Here is a 16233-nt window from a genome sequence, read left to right on the forward strand (position 1 = left end):
AATAGAGTTATCACTGTGTAACAGATTTCCAATTGATGCACGCTCTTATCTAATCAATCTTTAAAGAGAATAACTTCCAACAACAGCCGTTTGGCCAACCCATCACATTCTCTTGTAATTGTACGAGGAAAAAGCTTGTTCATGTGATCTCTCTGATGGAAAAACATGACACGGTATCTGTAGGTCATTGCCTGCTCATCAGGCACATGATTGTGGATAGGCCCAATAGTGAAAAGGGAGAGGAAATACCTATAAAATGTATGGTGCTGCCCATTTAAGACCACTAAAGATAACTGCCAAAGGTGGCTCTCTCCATGAGGCTAAAATGCAAAGCACCATCATAGTTCTATAGCCTTAAATGTAAGCTGGTTATTTCATGTTTTGTAGTATTTATTTCCTTTACATCACGTGTCAAACTCATTCCACAGAGGGCCGAGTGTCTGCGGGTTCTCGCCTCCCTTGTACGTGATTGATGAATTAAGGTCACTTATTAGTAAGGAACTCCGTCACCTGGTTGAAAGGAAAAAACAAAAACCAGACATTAGGCCCTCCAAGAAATGAGTTTGACACCCCTGCTTTACATCTTCAGCCAATATCCTCAGGCTGATCAGAGGATAATCCAAAAGAAACAACCCTCACCTGAGAACCAAACCAGGTCCCAACAACTCTGCAAAGTAGAATCAAATGCCAAAGAAGTGATTGCCCTGGTCAAATAACACAAAAGGATTCCAATAAATATAAAAATCCAATAGGAAAACGTCAGATTTTGGAACCTATCCTAGACTTTATATCCTGTAGGATTTTATCCAATAGGAGCACAATATGACTGGTTCCACAATTTGATAGGATTTTTGTATTCGATTCCTATACGATGCTATAAGATAAAATCCTATAGGATTGCAATCCAATAGGACTGGTTCCAAAATGTTATGCTATAACAAATACTATAACAATACAGTGACTCAAAAACCGCATACAAATAGTTAAAAATCTAGCGAGCGAGTCATCTGACAGGCAAAATGTGACTAACAGTAACTGTTACTATAATTTCTTAGCTAGCATAAAAACGAGTGGATAAAATGCTGCAGTTACGAAAATGTGAATAAAACATTTCAAACTTCGTCAGGAAACAAATACTGTACTCACAGTGAAGGATAAAATAGTTCGAATAATAATGTTAGAAAACCGGAGATTCCCTGCACAGCCACAGTTGGCGAGCTAAACTTGGGTGTTAGGATAATTAACGTTGCAAACTCACGTTAGTTGTGACGTCACCAGTCACTCTTAAAAGGACAGGCTTTCTTACAGGTGAATAAACCAGAAATGACAGTCACCAGTCACTCTTAAAAGGACAGGCTTTCTTACAGGTGAATAAAACAGAAATGACAGTCACCAGTCACTCTTAAAAGGACAGGCTTTCTTACAGGTGAATAAAACAGAAATGACAGTCACCAGTCACTTAAAAGGACAGGCTTTCTTACAGGTGAATAAACCAGAAATGACAGTCACCAGTCACTCTTAAAAGGACAGGCTTTCTTACAGGTGAATAAAACAGAAATGACATAGTCACCAGTCACTCTTAAAAGGACAGGCTTTCTTACAGGTGAATAAATCAGAAATGACATAGTCACCAGTCACTCTTAAAAGGACAGGCTTTCTTACAGGTGAATAAATCAGAAATGACAGTCACCAGTCACTCTTAAAAGGACAGGCTTTCTTACAGGTGAATAAAACAGAAATGACATAGTCACCAGTCACTCTTAAAAGGACAGGCTTTCTTACAGGTGAATAAATCAGAAATGACATAGTCACCAGTCACTCTTAAAAGGACAGGCTTTCTTACAGGTGAATAAAACAGAAATGACATAGTCACCAGTCACTCTTAAAAGGACAGGCTTTCTTACAGGTGAATAAATCAGAAATGACATAGTCACGAGTCACTCTTAAAAGGACAGGCTTTCTTACAGGTGAATAAAACAGAAATGACATAGAACTGATCGATGGAAATGTAGTAATTAATGCTGTTGTATTGTACTGGAACCAATGACAAATTATAACTTAATGGGTTCATTTGAGAAAAAAAAGCTATAATAGCATTCTGATTGGGGTGACAAAATCCTAGAAGACTTATCAAAAATCTATAGGATTCAATCAAAATACTTTTGATTCCCAATAGGAAATAATTAGTCAAATAGAATTCCAATAGGATTCTGATACAGGTGACACAAAATCCTACAGGAGTTTTTGACCAGCGTGTAAAGCCCCCACACTCCGTCCTCATCTACCAAGAAATCATAAACAACTTGTAAATATTTTCTGGCACGCTAGCCTTTGAAACCCCTCTTCCCCATCTTATTACCATATCCCATGAGGCTTATTCAGAACACATTCATTAAGTCTGACGAAACATTACACAGATGTCTGATTCAAATGACAAAGGATGAGGATCAAATTCTATTCGTGTTTATAGGACCCCCACATCGTATTTTTGAATAACCCATAGTGTGCATTAATACAGAATGAGAGAAACTGAATATAGCATGTGAATCTGTTGACAGTCTTTGATCTCATTTTAGGTCACAAGCCTCTCCTAGCTCATATTCTGCTTGGGGGCTTAACAGAGATGAGTGATAACGCTGAAATAGTTTAATTTGTTTATCCCCTCGTGCACCTACACTAGCACATTCTTCTGCTGGCATAACTAATAAACACAGTGTAGCCTTAAGGTGAATGATAGCGTTTCATTCTCAAGTCAAGCCCCCCCCCCCCCCCCCCAACCCAACCCAACCCAAACTGCATGCAGCAATCTGAGGGTAAGACCTACAAATCAGCTATATTACAAAAACGTCCGTTTATTTTAACACGTGTTCATACATACGATAAACATTGACAGAAAGGCAGAAATAGCATTACAAGATTATTCAGGTTGTACTCAAGAGTTAGCCATTCCACCTGATTCACAGTGTTATAGTAACAATACAGTAAAATATGTTATAAAATACCTCTAAAGAAATGTCAGCGTCAAAATACAAACTTAGATCTCAGATACGTATGCATTGTGACCAACTGAAATGGGTCCTGTAACCACAGTAACTAATTATGGCCTTCAGTTACAACAAAGCAGTGGAAATGGTAGCGCCCATTAGATTGACCAGTCCAGTTAGACTGCTGTGCCTCTCTCCAGATTCTGCTTGATCTCGGCTGTGTATTTGCCATAGAACCGCTCTGCCTTCTTGTTGAACTTGGCGTTCCTCTCATTGATGTAGTCAATGTCTGCGTCATCGTTATAGGCCCTGCGCCGGCTGTATTTGGCCCGCTTCTCAATCCTGTGAAGAACAGCAAAGGATCCGTGTCAAGAAAGCAAAAAGGACAACTTACAAACCAAAAGAATGACAATCATAGTATAAAAAACTCATTCAGTCACTGAAAATCGGACCTCTCCTGAACGACTCAATCACACACAGGCAACAATCCCTAAACGAAGACAGTCTACAAGTTCATAATTATGCCAAAGCACCAATGGAAAACCTTACTCTTCTACTCGAACACACAGGCTGGCACACACAGTCACTTTTCTAACTCACAGCCTTAACTTAGTGTCTTCAAAGCAGAGATGTGCGTCATGCCCTGGCAGCTCCTTCCCTGTCTAATCTCTCACAGGAGCATCACTAACACAAGGCCTCCCAAAAATAGTTTAGCAGAGGAGAGAAAAGATAAAGGCAAATGTAACCAAGGGACGCTACGGAAGGGAATATACTGGTCAGGTGTGAGGGACTTCAGGACTTGACCTTAGCTGGTATGGAAGGTCTAACGTGCAGCTCGACTGCTCTATTCCATGGCCATTCTTTTGAACGGCACGCCATGCATTACTTTTTTGGGGAAAATCTGTTCTGGCCAATTTAACACCAAATCATGCAGATGCAACAGAAACTAGGGTAATCTAAGGGGTAAGAATCAGAGATGAGGGCTCATTAACTAGGCCACATATATTCTTTCTAAGTTTTCCAGCACCTCCCCAGCAGGACATACCATAAAAGAGCCTTATCAGCCAGTCTGGGGTTGAACCCCCAACACTGGGGTTCATTCAGTAGGCATCAGATATGCCCTGGTTTCATGCACGCACATGTCTGCCTCTCCCATTCACAGAGGGTTCTCACTCTTTCCACAATTGGACCTTGTTTTGGACTCCAGTGCATTAAATGGGAGGTCAGAGGAGGATAGGATCTCGCTCTCGTCTCTGTTACACTTACTGTTTCTCCACATCCTCCACCATGCGGTCGATGCCCTCCTTGGATGGGACGTGGGTCCCATGGATCAGGCTGTTGGATGTGGGGTGGAAGTCCTCGCCACTGTGAGACAGAACAGGAGAGTCGGTTAACACAATATCAATTTTAATGATTCTCCTCAACACCAACCATCTCTCCAAGCTGAATATGACCCATCTCTATGACTGGAAACATTATGCTGTAGTGTAGTGCACCCTTCACAGCTCCACATGTGGCAGCAATTAAGGCGGAAAACCTGTGGGTTCTGAACTCATCTTCGGCTGATCAAGAAAACCCACCATAACTACAACCATACCGTTCCTCTCTGAGCGTATGCCTCACATTGACACTTAAGACATTCAATTATTTTGTGACAATGTCAAAACTAACCATGGGGCAGGAGTGGGGCACACTGCCTGACATTTAATTGAATCCTTTGTTCACATGATCAGTGAAAACTGTGTGATAGTAGCGTCAATTATCCATTTGACACAATTAAAACATTTCATAGTACCCGTTTTATGGGGGAAACAGTCTTTGAAACATGTGCCTTTTCAAAACCAATATATATGACTTGTGCTTGAGGACATTGGGAAGCAACCCTGCACGGTCGACTCATTGGAGACAATATCAAAGACACTCAGTAATGGAAAATGAGAGAGGAGTTTTATAAGGGGGCTCCGGCTCACCACTGCTCTCGCTGCCTCTCGTAGCCGTCCATGTCTGGTTTGATCTGTTTGGTGAGGCGCTGGTACTGTCGCAGCTGGGCCTCCGCGTAACCTGCGGGCCAATGGCAGCAAACAAGAGAGGTTATAATTACCGGAACAAACGACAAGCAGGCGCAAAGCTCTGCGACAAAACCTGCGTCTGGTTAGGGGAGATGAGGAGGCCGCTTTCAAGCCCCTCTGGTGATAATTTTCTCCCCAGAGGTTTAATTCAGAGACGTTTTGATGCAACAGATGGCAGCCATATTTGGGGAACGCAATGATCCCTTTTGGCAGATTAAATTGGAGGCAGTTAAAAATGATTTATCCCGAGGGGTCTTTACACGCACCCAGAATTCCGTTACAGAATACCTTGGTACAGGGCTGCCCTGTTGTGGAATGACAGTACCACCTCCAGTAGTCGTCTTCCACAATCTAACTTCTGCTGTAGAGGTCGACCGATTAATCAGAATGGCCGATTTCAAGTTTTCCTAACAATCGGTATTTTTTGACACCGATTTGCCGATTTATTATTTATTTTTTTACACCTTTATTTAACTGGGCAAGTCAGTTAAGAACACATTCTTATTTTCAATGACGGCCTAGGAACGGTGGGTTAACTGCCTTGTTCAGGGGCTGAACGACAGATCTTTTACCTTGTCAGCTCGGGGATTCGTTTTTGCAACCTTCCGGTTACTAGTCCAACGCTCTAACCACCTGCCTTACATTGCACTCCACGAGGAGCCTGCGTGGCAGGCTGACCACCTGTTACGCGAGGGCAGCAAGAAGCCAAGGTAAGTTGCTAGCTAGCATTAAACTTATCTTATTAAAAACAATCAATCTTAACATAATCACTAGTTAACTACACATGGTTGATGATTTTACTAGTTTATCTAGCGTGTCCTGCGTTGCATATAATCGATGCGGTGCCTGTTAATTTCTCATTGAATCGCAGCCTACTTCGACAAACGGGTGATGATTTAACAAGCGCATTTGCGAAAAAAGCACTGTCGTTGCACCAATGTACCTAACCATAAACATCAATGCCTTTCTTTAAAATCAATACACAAGTATATATTTTTAAACCTGCATATTTAGTTAATATTGCCTGCTAACATGAAATTCTTGTAACTAGGGAAATTGTCACTTCTCTTGCGTTCCGTGCAAGCAGTCAGGGTATATGCAGCAGTTTGGGCCACATGGCTCATTGCGAACTGTGCGAAGTCCATTTCTTCCTAACAAAGGTCGTAATTAATTTGCCAGAATTGTACATAATTCTGACATAACATTGAAAGTTGTAAAATGTAACAGCAATATTTAGACTTAGGGATGCCATCCATTAGATAAAATACGGAGCGGTTCCGTATTTCACTGAAAGAATAAACGTTTTGTTTTCGAAATGATAGTTTCCGGATTCGACCATTTTAATGAACAAAGGCTCGTATTTCTGTGGGTTATTATGTTATAATTAAGTCTATGATTTGATAGAGCAGTCTGACTGAGCGATGGTAGGCACCAGCAGGCTCGTAAGCATTAATTCAAACAGCACTTTCGTGCGTTTGCCAGCAGCTCTTCGCAATGCTTCAAGCATTGCGCTGTTTATGACTTCAAGCCTATCAACTCCCGAGATTGAGGCTATGAAATGGCTAGCTAGTTAGCGGGGTGCGCGCTAATAGCGTTTCAAACATCACTCGCTCTGAGACTTGGAGTAGTTGTTCCCCTTGCTCTGCATGGGTAACGCTGCTTCGAGGGTGGCTGTTGTCGATGTGTTCCTGGTTCGAGCCCAGGTAGGAGCGAGGAGAGGGACGGAAGCTATACTGTTACACTGGCAATACTAAAGTGCCTATAAGAACATCCAATAGTCAAAGGTATATGGAATACAAATCGTAGAGAGAAATAGTCCTATAATTCCTATAATAACTACAACCTGAAACTTCTTACCTGGGAATATTGAAGACTCATGTTAAAAGGAACCACCAGCTTTCATATGTTCTCATGTTCTGAGCAAGAAACTTAAACGTTAGCTTTCTTACATGGCACATATTGTACTTTTGGAGAAGAAAGTAACACTTTGTTTTTGCATTATTTAAACCAAATTGAACATGTTTCATTATTTATTTGAGGCTAAATTGATTTTATTAATGTATTATATTAAGTTAAAATAAGTGTTCATTCAGTATTGTTGTAATTGTCATTATTACAAATAGATAAATAAAACAAATCGGTACCGGCTTTTTTTGGTCCTCCAATAATTGGTATCGGCGTTGAAAAATCATAATCGGTCGACCTCTATTCTGCTGCATTACTGACTGGCCTTTGTGGAGTTGGTGACTTCAAAAACAACCAGGCTCTACAGCACAATATTGAAGAGTCACACTTTCCACTTGTATCTCCAGGCAGATCTTATTTTAGATGATAGCATAAAAACAAAAATGGATTGAGGATGTACAGCATGACATACTGGTAGATGCTCTCCAAGCACATGATTGAATGGCCCTCAGCTAAAGAGGCAGACCGTAGCTCTTCCTGACCATGTGGCCTTACCAGTTATAGCTTATAAATAGAAAGCATCGTTTTTCTTGTTCAGAAAAACTGACCAGCTGAGGCATAGCTGTCCAGTTCTCTCAACAACAAAAAAAAGAGTAATCTCTCTCACCTGAGAATCCTGGGTCAGGGTTCTTCTTCTTCTTCTTTCTCTCCCACCGCTCAGCATCCTCAGCACTGATCTCTAGCAGTTTCACCCGGTCATAGTCCTCCCCTTTGGCCGCACACTCCTGAAATCCCACAGACACACACCAAGTCACTAAACAGCAACAGTGTGCATACAATTACTAGATAACGTTACTTATTAGAGGTCAACCATTTAAATCGGCTTGGCCAATTAATCGGGGCCGATTTCAAGTTTTCATAACAATCGGTAATCAGCCTTTTTGGACGTAATTATGGCTGATTACATTGCAATCCACGAGGAGACTGCGTGGCTGGCTGACCACCTGTTACGCGAGTGCAGCATCAAAAGGACCTTGTGGCTGCAAGGAGCAAAGGTAAGTTGCTAGCTAGCATTAAACTTACCTTATATAAAAAAAAACAATCATTCTTCACATAATCACTAGTTAACTACACATGGTTGATGATATTACTATGTTAACTAGCTTGTTCTGCGTTGCATATAATCAATGCGGTGCCTGTTATTTATCATTGAATCACAGCCTACTTCAACTTCACCAAACGGGTGATGATTTAACAAAAGTGCATTCACGAAAAAAAGCACAAGCGTTGCACAAATGTACCTAACCATCAACGCCTTTCTTAAAATCAATACACAGGTATATATTTTTATAAACCTACATATTTAGTTAAAAGAAATGCATGTTAGCAGGCAATATTAACTATAGGAATTGTGTCACTTCTCTTGTGTTCAGTGCAAGCAGAGTCAGGGTATATGCAGCAGTTTGGGCTGCCTGGCTTGTTGCAAACCGTGTGAGGACCATTTCTTCCTAACAAAGACCGTAATTCATTTGTCAGATTTTGACAGTTATGACATAACATTGAAGGTTGTGCAATGTAAAAGCAATATTTAGACTTAGTGTTGCCATCCATTCGATAAAATACTGAACAGTTCCTTATTTCACTGAAAGAATAAATGTTTTGTTTTCGAAATTATAGTTTCCGGATTTGACCATATTAATTACCAAAGGCTCGTATTTCTGTGTGTTTATTATAATTAAGTATAGGATGCTATTTGATAGAGCAGTCTGACTGAGCGGTGGTAGGCAGCAGCAGGCTCGTAAGCATTAATTCAAACAGCACTTTCCTACGTTTGCCAGCAGCTTTGAGCAAAGCTTGTAGCACAGCGCTGTTTATGACTTCAAGCCTATCAACTCCCGAGATTAGGCTGGCAATACTATAATGCCTATAAGAACATCAAATAGTCAAAGGTACATGAAATACAAATGGTATAGAGAGAAATAGTCCTATAATTCCTTTAATAACTACAACCTAAAACTTCTTAACTGGGAATATTGAAGACTCATGTTAAAAGGAACCACCAGCTTTCATACGTTCTCATGTTCTTAGCAAGGAACTTAAATGTTAGCTTTTTTACATGGCACATATTGCACTTTTACTTTCTTCTCCAACACTGTGTTTTGCATTATTTAAACCAAATTGAACATGTTTCATTATTTATTTGAGACTAAATTGATTTTATTTATGCATTATATTAAGTAAAAAAAAGTGTTTATTGTTCATTCAGTATTGTTGGAATTGTCATTATTACAAATATATAAAACAAAAAATATATATTTTTTATAAAAATAAAACAATTGGCCGATTAATCGGTATTGGCTTTTTTTGGTCCTCCAATAATCGGTATCAGCGTTGAAAAATCATAATCGGTTGACCTCTATTACTTATCTATTATCCTAAGGTACACAACTTGCAGTTGACTTCTGACATCCTGCTCTCTGTCATCAGCCAACAAAGAAACATTGTCCTACACATGTGACGGTTCATCCAGAAAGCAGTGCCTCTGTGATAATAATAATGTTCAACATAGCTGTGGACATCTGTAGCTCAGTTGGTAGAGCACTGCCTTAAAAATGCCAGGATAGTGGGTTTGATTGCCAGGACCACCCATTCGTAAAATGTATTCAAGCATGACTAAGTTGCTTTGGATAAAAGCATCTGCTAAATGGCATATATAATTAATAGATTATAATTAAGTCAGTTGATGAACATGTACCTTTTTCTTTTCATCAGTCATTAGTTCCCACTCCAGACGGGCTTTCTTTGCCTCCCAATTAGTTGGTAGCTTCAGTCTTTTGTCCTCCTCCACAACCTCCTTGTGATTGAGCTTGCGCGCTTCATTCTGCAATGGTTACCACAAAATACATACATTCCAGAACGTGAATACAAAGAATACAGATCCAAGATATACCATGTAAACTCAAGCTACTTCCAAACTCAAATGAGGAAATGCTTCATATGACGTTACTAAAATGTGTCTGAAATGGGATAACTTTTGAACACAGACCCTTCTGAAATGCAGTTCACGGAATTTTCGTAGTCTCTCCTCTCTTTTCTGAGATGCAGCACTCTCGGTCTGTTCATCACTGACCGACGCAGATACCTATGGAAAATATCATAAACATTAGCTAGCTTTTTAGCTAACGTTAATTAGCTAGCTTGCATAAAGTACTAACTCGAATGTCGGATCCGTGCTGTACCTTACAGTGGCAAGACAAGCAAGGTAACGTTTTCTACGTATCATGCTAATCCACTACAAACATCAGCAACTAAAAGCAAATTGAAAACATATAAAGTTAACTAGCTAAGAGTTCGAAAGAGAATGGTCTGAAATGCTAGCAAATTTGCTAACGTTAGCTTGCTAATGCTATTAGCGCTGGCCATTAGACTGTAAACAAAGACAGGAGTACTCCATTGGGTACACCAACACATTTCAAATGCCATATTTATTTTAAATATTTGTTTATCTTCATCACAAATAACGAAAAACACCTTTTCATTATTGAAGGATATCATTCGTCAAAACACCAACCTCAAAACAAGACGCCATCGTTGAGCTGGCAGGCAGGAAGTCTTCACTCTGAATGTCGGATGTTACGCAATGAACGGAACTGCACGTCGTCATATACATTTTCAATGAAATATTTAATATTATTTGTATATTATTTAGATGTTAAAAAATACATAAAACGTATCATAATTACTCATAAGGGTAAATCCAATAATGGGCTACTGTCCTGTCATGGTGTCAATACGATATTCAGTAGCCTAATACATTGATAGGTGGATTAAAAAAAGTCACCTTGTTTTCACTCCACACATGTGTATAACTCATTCATTATCTCCAGTAAGATACTACCACTGACCTGAGAACATATACAGTATCAGTCAAACGTTTGGAAACACCTACTCATTCAAGGCTTTTTCTTTATTTTTTCCTATTATCTACATTGTAGAATAATAGTGAGGACATCAAAACTATTAAATAACACATATTGAATCATGTAGTAACCAAAAAAATGTTAAACAAATCAAAATATATTTTAGATTTTAGATTCTTCAAAATAGCCAACCTTTGCCATGATGACAGCTTTGCACACTCTTGGCGTTCTCTCAACCAGCTTCATGAGGTAGTCACCAGGAAAGCATTTCAATTAACAGGTGTGCCTTGTTAAAAGTTAATTTGTGGAATTTCTTTCCTTCTTAATGCGTTTGAGCAAATCATTTGTGTTGTGGGGTGGTATACAGAAGATAGCCCTATTTGGTGAAAAACCAAGTCCATATTATGGCAAGAACAGCTCAAATAAGCAAAGTGAAACGACAGTCCATCATTACTTTAAGACATGAAGGTCAGTTTCTTCAAGTGCAGTTGCTAAAACCATCAAGCGCTATGACGAAATTGGCTCTGATGAGGACCGCCACAGGAAAGGAAGACCCAGAGTTGCCTCTGCTGCAGAGGATAAGTTTATTAGAGTGACCAGCCTCAGAAAATGCAGCCCAAATAAATGCTTCAAAGTTCAAGTAACAGACACATCTTAACATCAACTGTTCAGAGGAGACTGTGTGAATCAGGCCTTCATGGTCAAATTGCTACAAAGAAGCCACTACTAAAGGACACCAATAAGAAGAAGAAACTTGCTTCAGCCAAGAAACATGAGCAGTGGACATTAGACTGGTGGAAATCTGTCCTTTGGTCTGATGAGTCCAAATTTGAGATTTTTGGTTCCAACCACCGTTTCTTTTTGAGTCGCAGAGTAGGTGAACAGATGATCTCCGCATGTGTGGTTCCCACCGTGAAGCATGGAGGAGATGTGATGGTGTGGAGGTGCTTTGCTGGTGACACTGTCAGTGATTTATATTGAATTCAAGGCACACTTAACCAGCATGGCTACCACAGCATTCTGCAACGATACGCCATCCCATCTGGCTTGCACTTAGTGGGACTGTCATTTGTTTTTCAACAAGACAATGACCCAACATACCTCCAGAGAGTGTAAGGGCTATTTGACCAAGAGGGAGAGGGATGGAGTGCTGCATCAGATGACCTGGCCTCCACAATCACCTGACTTCAACCCATTTGAGATGGTTTGGGGTGAGTTGGACTGCAGAGTGAAGGAAAAGCAGCCAACAAGTGGGCTCCTGCATGACGCAGCGGTCTAAGACACTGCAACTCGATGCAAGAAGCATCACTGCAGTCCCTGGTTTGAATCCAAGCTGCATCACATCCAGCCGTGATTGGGAGTCGCATAGGGCGGCACACAATTGGCCCAGTTTCGCCCGGGTTTGGCTGGGGTAGGCCGTCATTGTAAATAAGAATTTGTTCTTAACTGACTTGCCTAGTTAAATAAAAAAAATACACATTTTCATATGTGGGAACTCCTTCAAGACTTTTGGAAAAGCATTCCAATTGAAGCTGGTTGAGAGAATGCCAAGAGTGTGCCAAGCTATCATCAAGGCAAAGGGTGGCAACTTTAAAGAATCTAAAATATATTTAGATTTGTTTAACACTTTTTTGGTTACTACATAGTTATTTCATAGTTTTGATGTCTTCACTATTATTCTACAATGTAAAAAATAGTAAAAAATAAAGAAAAACCTTTGAATGAGTAGGTGTGTCCAAACTTTTGACTGGTACTGTATATTTTTTCAAAGTTCTGTAAGAATTGAGGATCAAGTAAAAATGACACTTATTGGATATGTCAGGGCATCCAGGCATTAGTTACACAAACAATAAAAAAGGTTAAATTATGAACAGATAGAGAGCTATCTGAGTATTCACCATAGCTATTGTGTCACTGTGTGAGAGCCAGATCTATTATCGTGACGCCATGACAAAAGTCACTGCTTTGCATCTTGCATTTCATAATAATGTCTTTGTGTTGAAATTATAACCAGACTTTTACTTTTTTTTCCCTAATGTTTAATCAAACAATGGTGTGATTACAGATATGACTGGAAATAATAGAAAGCATGAAAGGTCAAGCGTAAAGTCAGACATCAGTTTTCCACACTGACAGAGACGAGACCATGACAGTGACTGTTGATTTGTTTGAAGTCTCAGTTATTATGCTCTTTCACTGCACAAAAAAGGTCAGCTCATGCCAATCAACAATACATCCTTTTCTTGGCAAATTCAATACAGTATGCAGTAAGCCTTGGCCTGAATGTATTAAATATGATTTTAAGATCTGTTCTTTAGACAATAGTGAACCCTGTTTAATGGCAACTTTAGCATGTTTGACTTGCCAGAATGGATGTATTCCCTATTTGATTGCATTATACTAATAGAGCTCTTTTTGAGGATGTAATTAAGTGGAGTTTATAGTCTTAGATTAAAGCATCCTCTAGATCACAGGCAATGTTAATGGAGTGATGCATTTTCACTGGGAACCAGATGGGAGCACATCACAGCGAAGCAAAACAGCACTAAAGGAATGGGCAGGGCCCTGCCATTGCTGTTATAGGAAATAAAAAAGAGGGCAAAGTGCATTAAAAACAACAGCAACTGAAAGACTTTCTATTTCAACACAAAATGGTGGCTTGCAGAACATTCATCTTGATATAGTGAAGGAGAAAGTAATCTGACACAGGCTTTTAGGAACAGTTCTTTTGACTCCATGTTATCGTTAAATTCTGGCAAATGATGATACACGTGTGAGTATCTGCACTTTTGAATATGAGCGTGTGGCTTGTTCTCTTTGTTGTTACTCAAGAGCAATACATCACTCTAGTGCCATTAATATCTTTCCAGATTTTGACACGTTGTACATCATAAACACACTCACACAGCCAAGCACACACACACGCGTGTAATTACGCAGCATGCACACAAACACGCACGCACGCACACACACACACACACACACACACACACACACACCACACACACACACACACACACACACACACACACACACACACACACACACACACACACACACACACACACACACACACACACACACACACACACACACATACACACACAACACATTAACCAATAACTTCCTTCAGGAGTTCTCCAGTACAAATAACTTGAATGGGTGAACACCCCAAATCAATGGAAGAACGTTCTCAGAGAGGGAGCGAGAGAGTCCTTCCATGTTCCAATGTGAAGGACTGATTCTCCTCCAGCACTTCTTGAAAAAATCACCACCTCATCCAGAGCTGTAAAGGCTGATTAAAGCAGCTCACTCAGGACCATTACTCTAATGACACTGTTTGGAGATCAGCTTTAGAGACAACATATCAGACAATTACTCCAAGAGCCAGGAGGACACCCATATTGTGTTTACTGGAAGTGTCCATCTGGACAAAAGGCATGTTGACGCATACTGGGGATTGGAGTTACCAGGCACGCCACCTCCAATAGAGCTGGGTTAGGGTGGACAAAGATGGGTTATTCTAGAACCACCAGTGTCAGTCTTTTCTATGGGCATACAGGAGAGTAGGCCCCAGCAGGGTTCAAATTCTTGACTTTAAATTAGGAACCCTGGCTGGCTCTGTGTCCCTGGGTCCCACAACCCTCAAATAGAGAGGCTCAGCAGTTCTGTCACTGCCTGTTAAGGGATGTTAAGCCCCCATTACAGTAGGAGATGGGACGACCATGGCTTTGGGCCACCCAAAAAATGCTGAACCACCACTCTTCAATATTAACTTTTCCAGTCAGGCATATCGGGCCTGTAATAGGGTAATTTGATATGTGCAAATACAAGGCACACTTGCAAAAATGCTACAGGGGACATTTATAAATATGGCATATAGCAGAGTACTTCATAATCTTTCCTGATTCATAAAACAGCACATTATATTGGTCTTATTGGCTACCCACCACTGCTATATGTTTTTTACATGGGGAAATGCATTTGGCTTGTGTTGTTATCTTCCTTTAATAACCCACCCCCTTTTCTCTAGCCCAGTGATATCGCTCCGGGGGCAGGGCCTCTCTGCATGAGCAGCTGCCTCACATCTGGAACTTAATATAAACATCATGGCCAATAAAATCATTCCATTTCCTTAATTACTATTCCTGTCATTTCCGCACTAAATGAAAAGTTATTAATTCTGGGCCAACACAAACACACTCCTCCAATATGAGGAGCTACTCCTGAAGCTGCATCACCCCGACTACAGAGCGCTGTCACTGGGCTGGAAACCCCACATGTAAGGGATCAAGGCCCCCCCGTGTATGTGCGGGGATAGGAGGCCATGGTGCCGCATATATTAATGGAACACGAAATGGCGTCTTGTTTTCCATCCCCACCAAATCCACCACTGAAGCCAGTAAAACCATGACAGGCGCAACCACTCTTGTTTTGTCTCTCCCTCCCTCCCTCCCTCCCTCCCTCTTCTTCTCTCTCTCTCTCTCTCTCTCTCTTTCTTTTTCTCTCTCTCTCTCTCCCTTGTTCTTTCACTGCTTCTCAGTATGTTCAACACATGCCTTTAATGACCGACCTACCGTTTTTCTCTCTTCAGCTCAGTACTTCTCTTTTCTCCAAAACAATTTTTCACTCACTTCTTTCACACACTCTGACTGTCCCAGTGTTCCTCCCTGTCTGTGTGGTTGCTGGTGAAGGTGAGATTCTCTGTGGTGATGACAGCCATGGCCCTGGTGGTGGCCAGTCTAGTGGCCAGCCTGGTGGCCAGCCTGGTGGCCAGCCTGTGCCCATAATTCCAGAGGTGTTAAAGCAATTCTCCTTCTTGCCTGCCCCAGACACATGTTGGAAGGAAATCACAATCTTTCACAGTGTCATATGTCCCACACAGAATTATCAACGGAAACCAGCTCTGCAATACGTCATTATCATCTCTTTCTAGCAGTTGTAATGTGTCCCATTGATTTCACGGCTCCCACTGCCTTCAGGCATAGCCAACGGGCACAGATGAATGGAGGCTGCACATGGATACATAGATGCATCTCCTTGTAAAAGGTGTCACACCAAATATATCTTTGCATCTGCATACGTACATGGTGATGAATGCTTGACACACGTTAATTTCAGCCAAAAGCTTCACTATCCCTCACATTAGTATGTTTTGTATGATGGAAATGAATGTTCTGATTCTTCTTGAACCATTTTATTATCCACGAGTGGAAAAGGATTAAGTGTGCGATATAAGAGAATTTAGAGAGTGATTCATGCACAAAGATGAATGTATGCACTCAAATACCACTGGTTTTGTAGTCAATGCTCTTTCTGCACCACACACTTACATTCCCAATTAAAGCCCATTAT

The 16233-nt window shown here is 40.7% G+C and overlaps 1 protein-coding gene and 1 long non-coding RNA gene across 2 annotated transcripts; both read right to left on the reverse strand.

Moving 5' to 3' along the window:
* Window positions 1-372: 372 nt before the first annotated feature.
* Window positions 373-1788, reverse strand: LOC115172711 (uncharacterized). Its single transcript, XR_003871475.1, has 2 exons — window positions 640-1788; window positions 373-510 (listed from the first exon to the last, which is right to left on the reverse strand). It is a non-coding gene; the product is annotated as an uncharacterized LOC115172711 (long non-coding RNA).
* Window positions 1789-2832: 1044 nt separating this feature from the next.
* LOC115172710 (pre-mRNA-splicing factor syf2) lies at window positions 2833-10623 on the reverse strand. The gene is made up of 7 exons (XM_029730405.1): window positions 10530-10623; window positions 10005-10100; window positions 9714-9839; window positions 7626-7743; window positions 4955-5045; window positions 4251-4349; window positions 2833-3326 (listed from the first exon to the last, which is right to left on the reverse strand). Exons 1-7 carry the CDS (start codon window positions 10620-10622, stop codon window positions 3161-3163), a joined length of 789 nt encoding a protein of 262 aa, XP_029586265.1. The 5' UTR covers window position 10623; the 3' UTR covers window positions 2833-3160.
* Between the last annotated feature and the right edge of the window lie 5610 nt (window positions 10624-16233).

Source organism: Salmo trutta, chromosome 33, assembly GCF_901001165.1.
Source record: "Salmo trutta chromosome 33, fSalTru1.1, whole genome shotgun sequence".
Classification (NCBI taxonomy): domain Eukaryota; kingdom Metazoa; phylum Chordata; class Actinopteri; order Salmoniformes; family Salmonidae; genus Salmo; species Salmo trutta.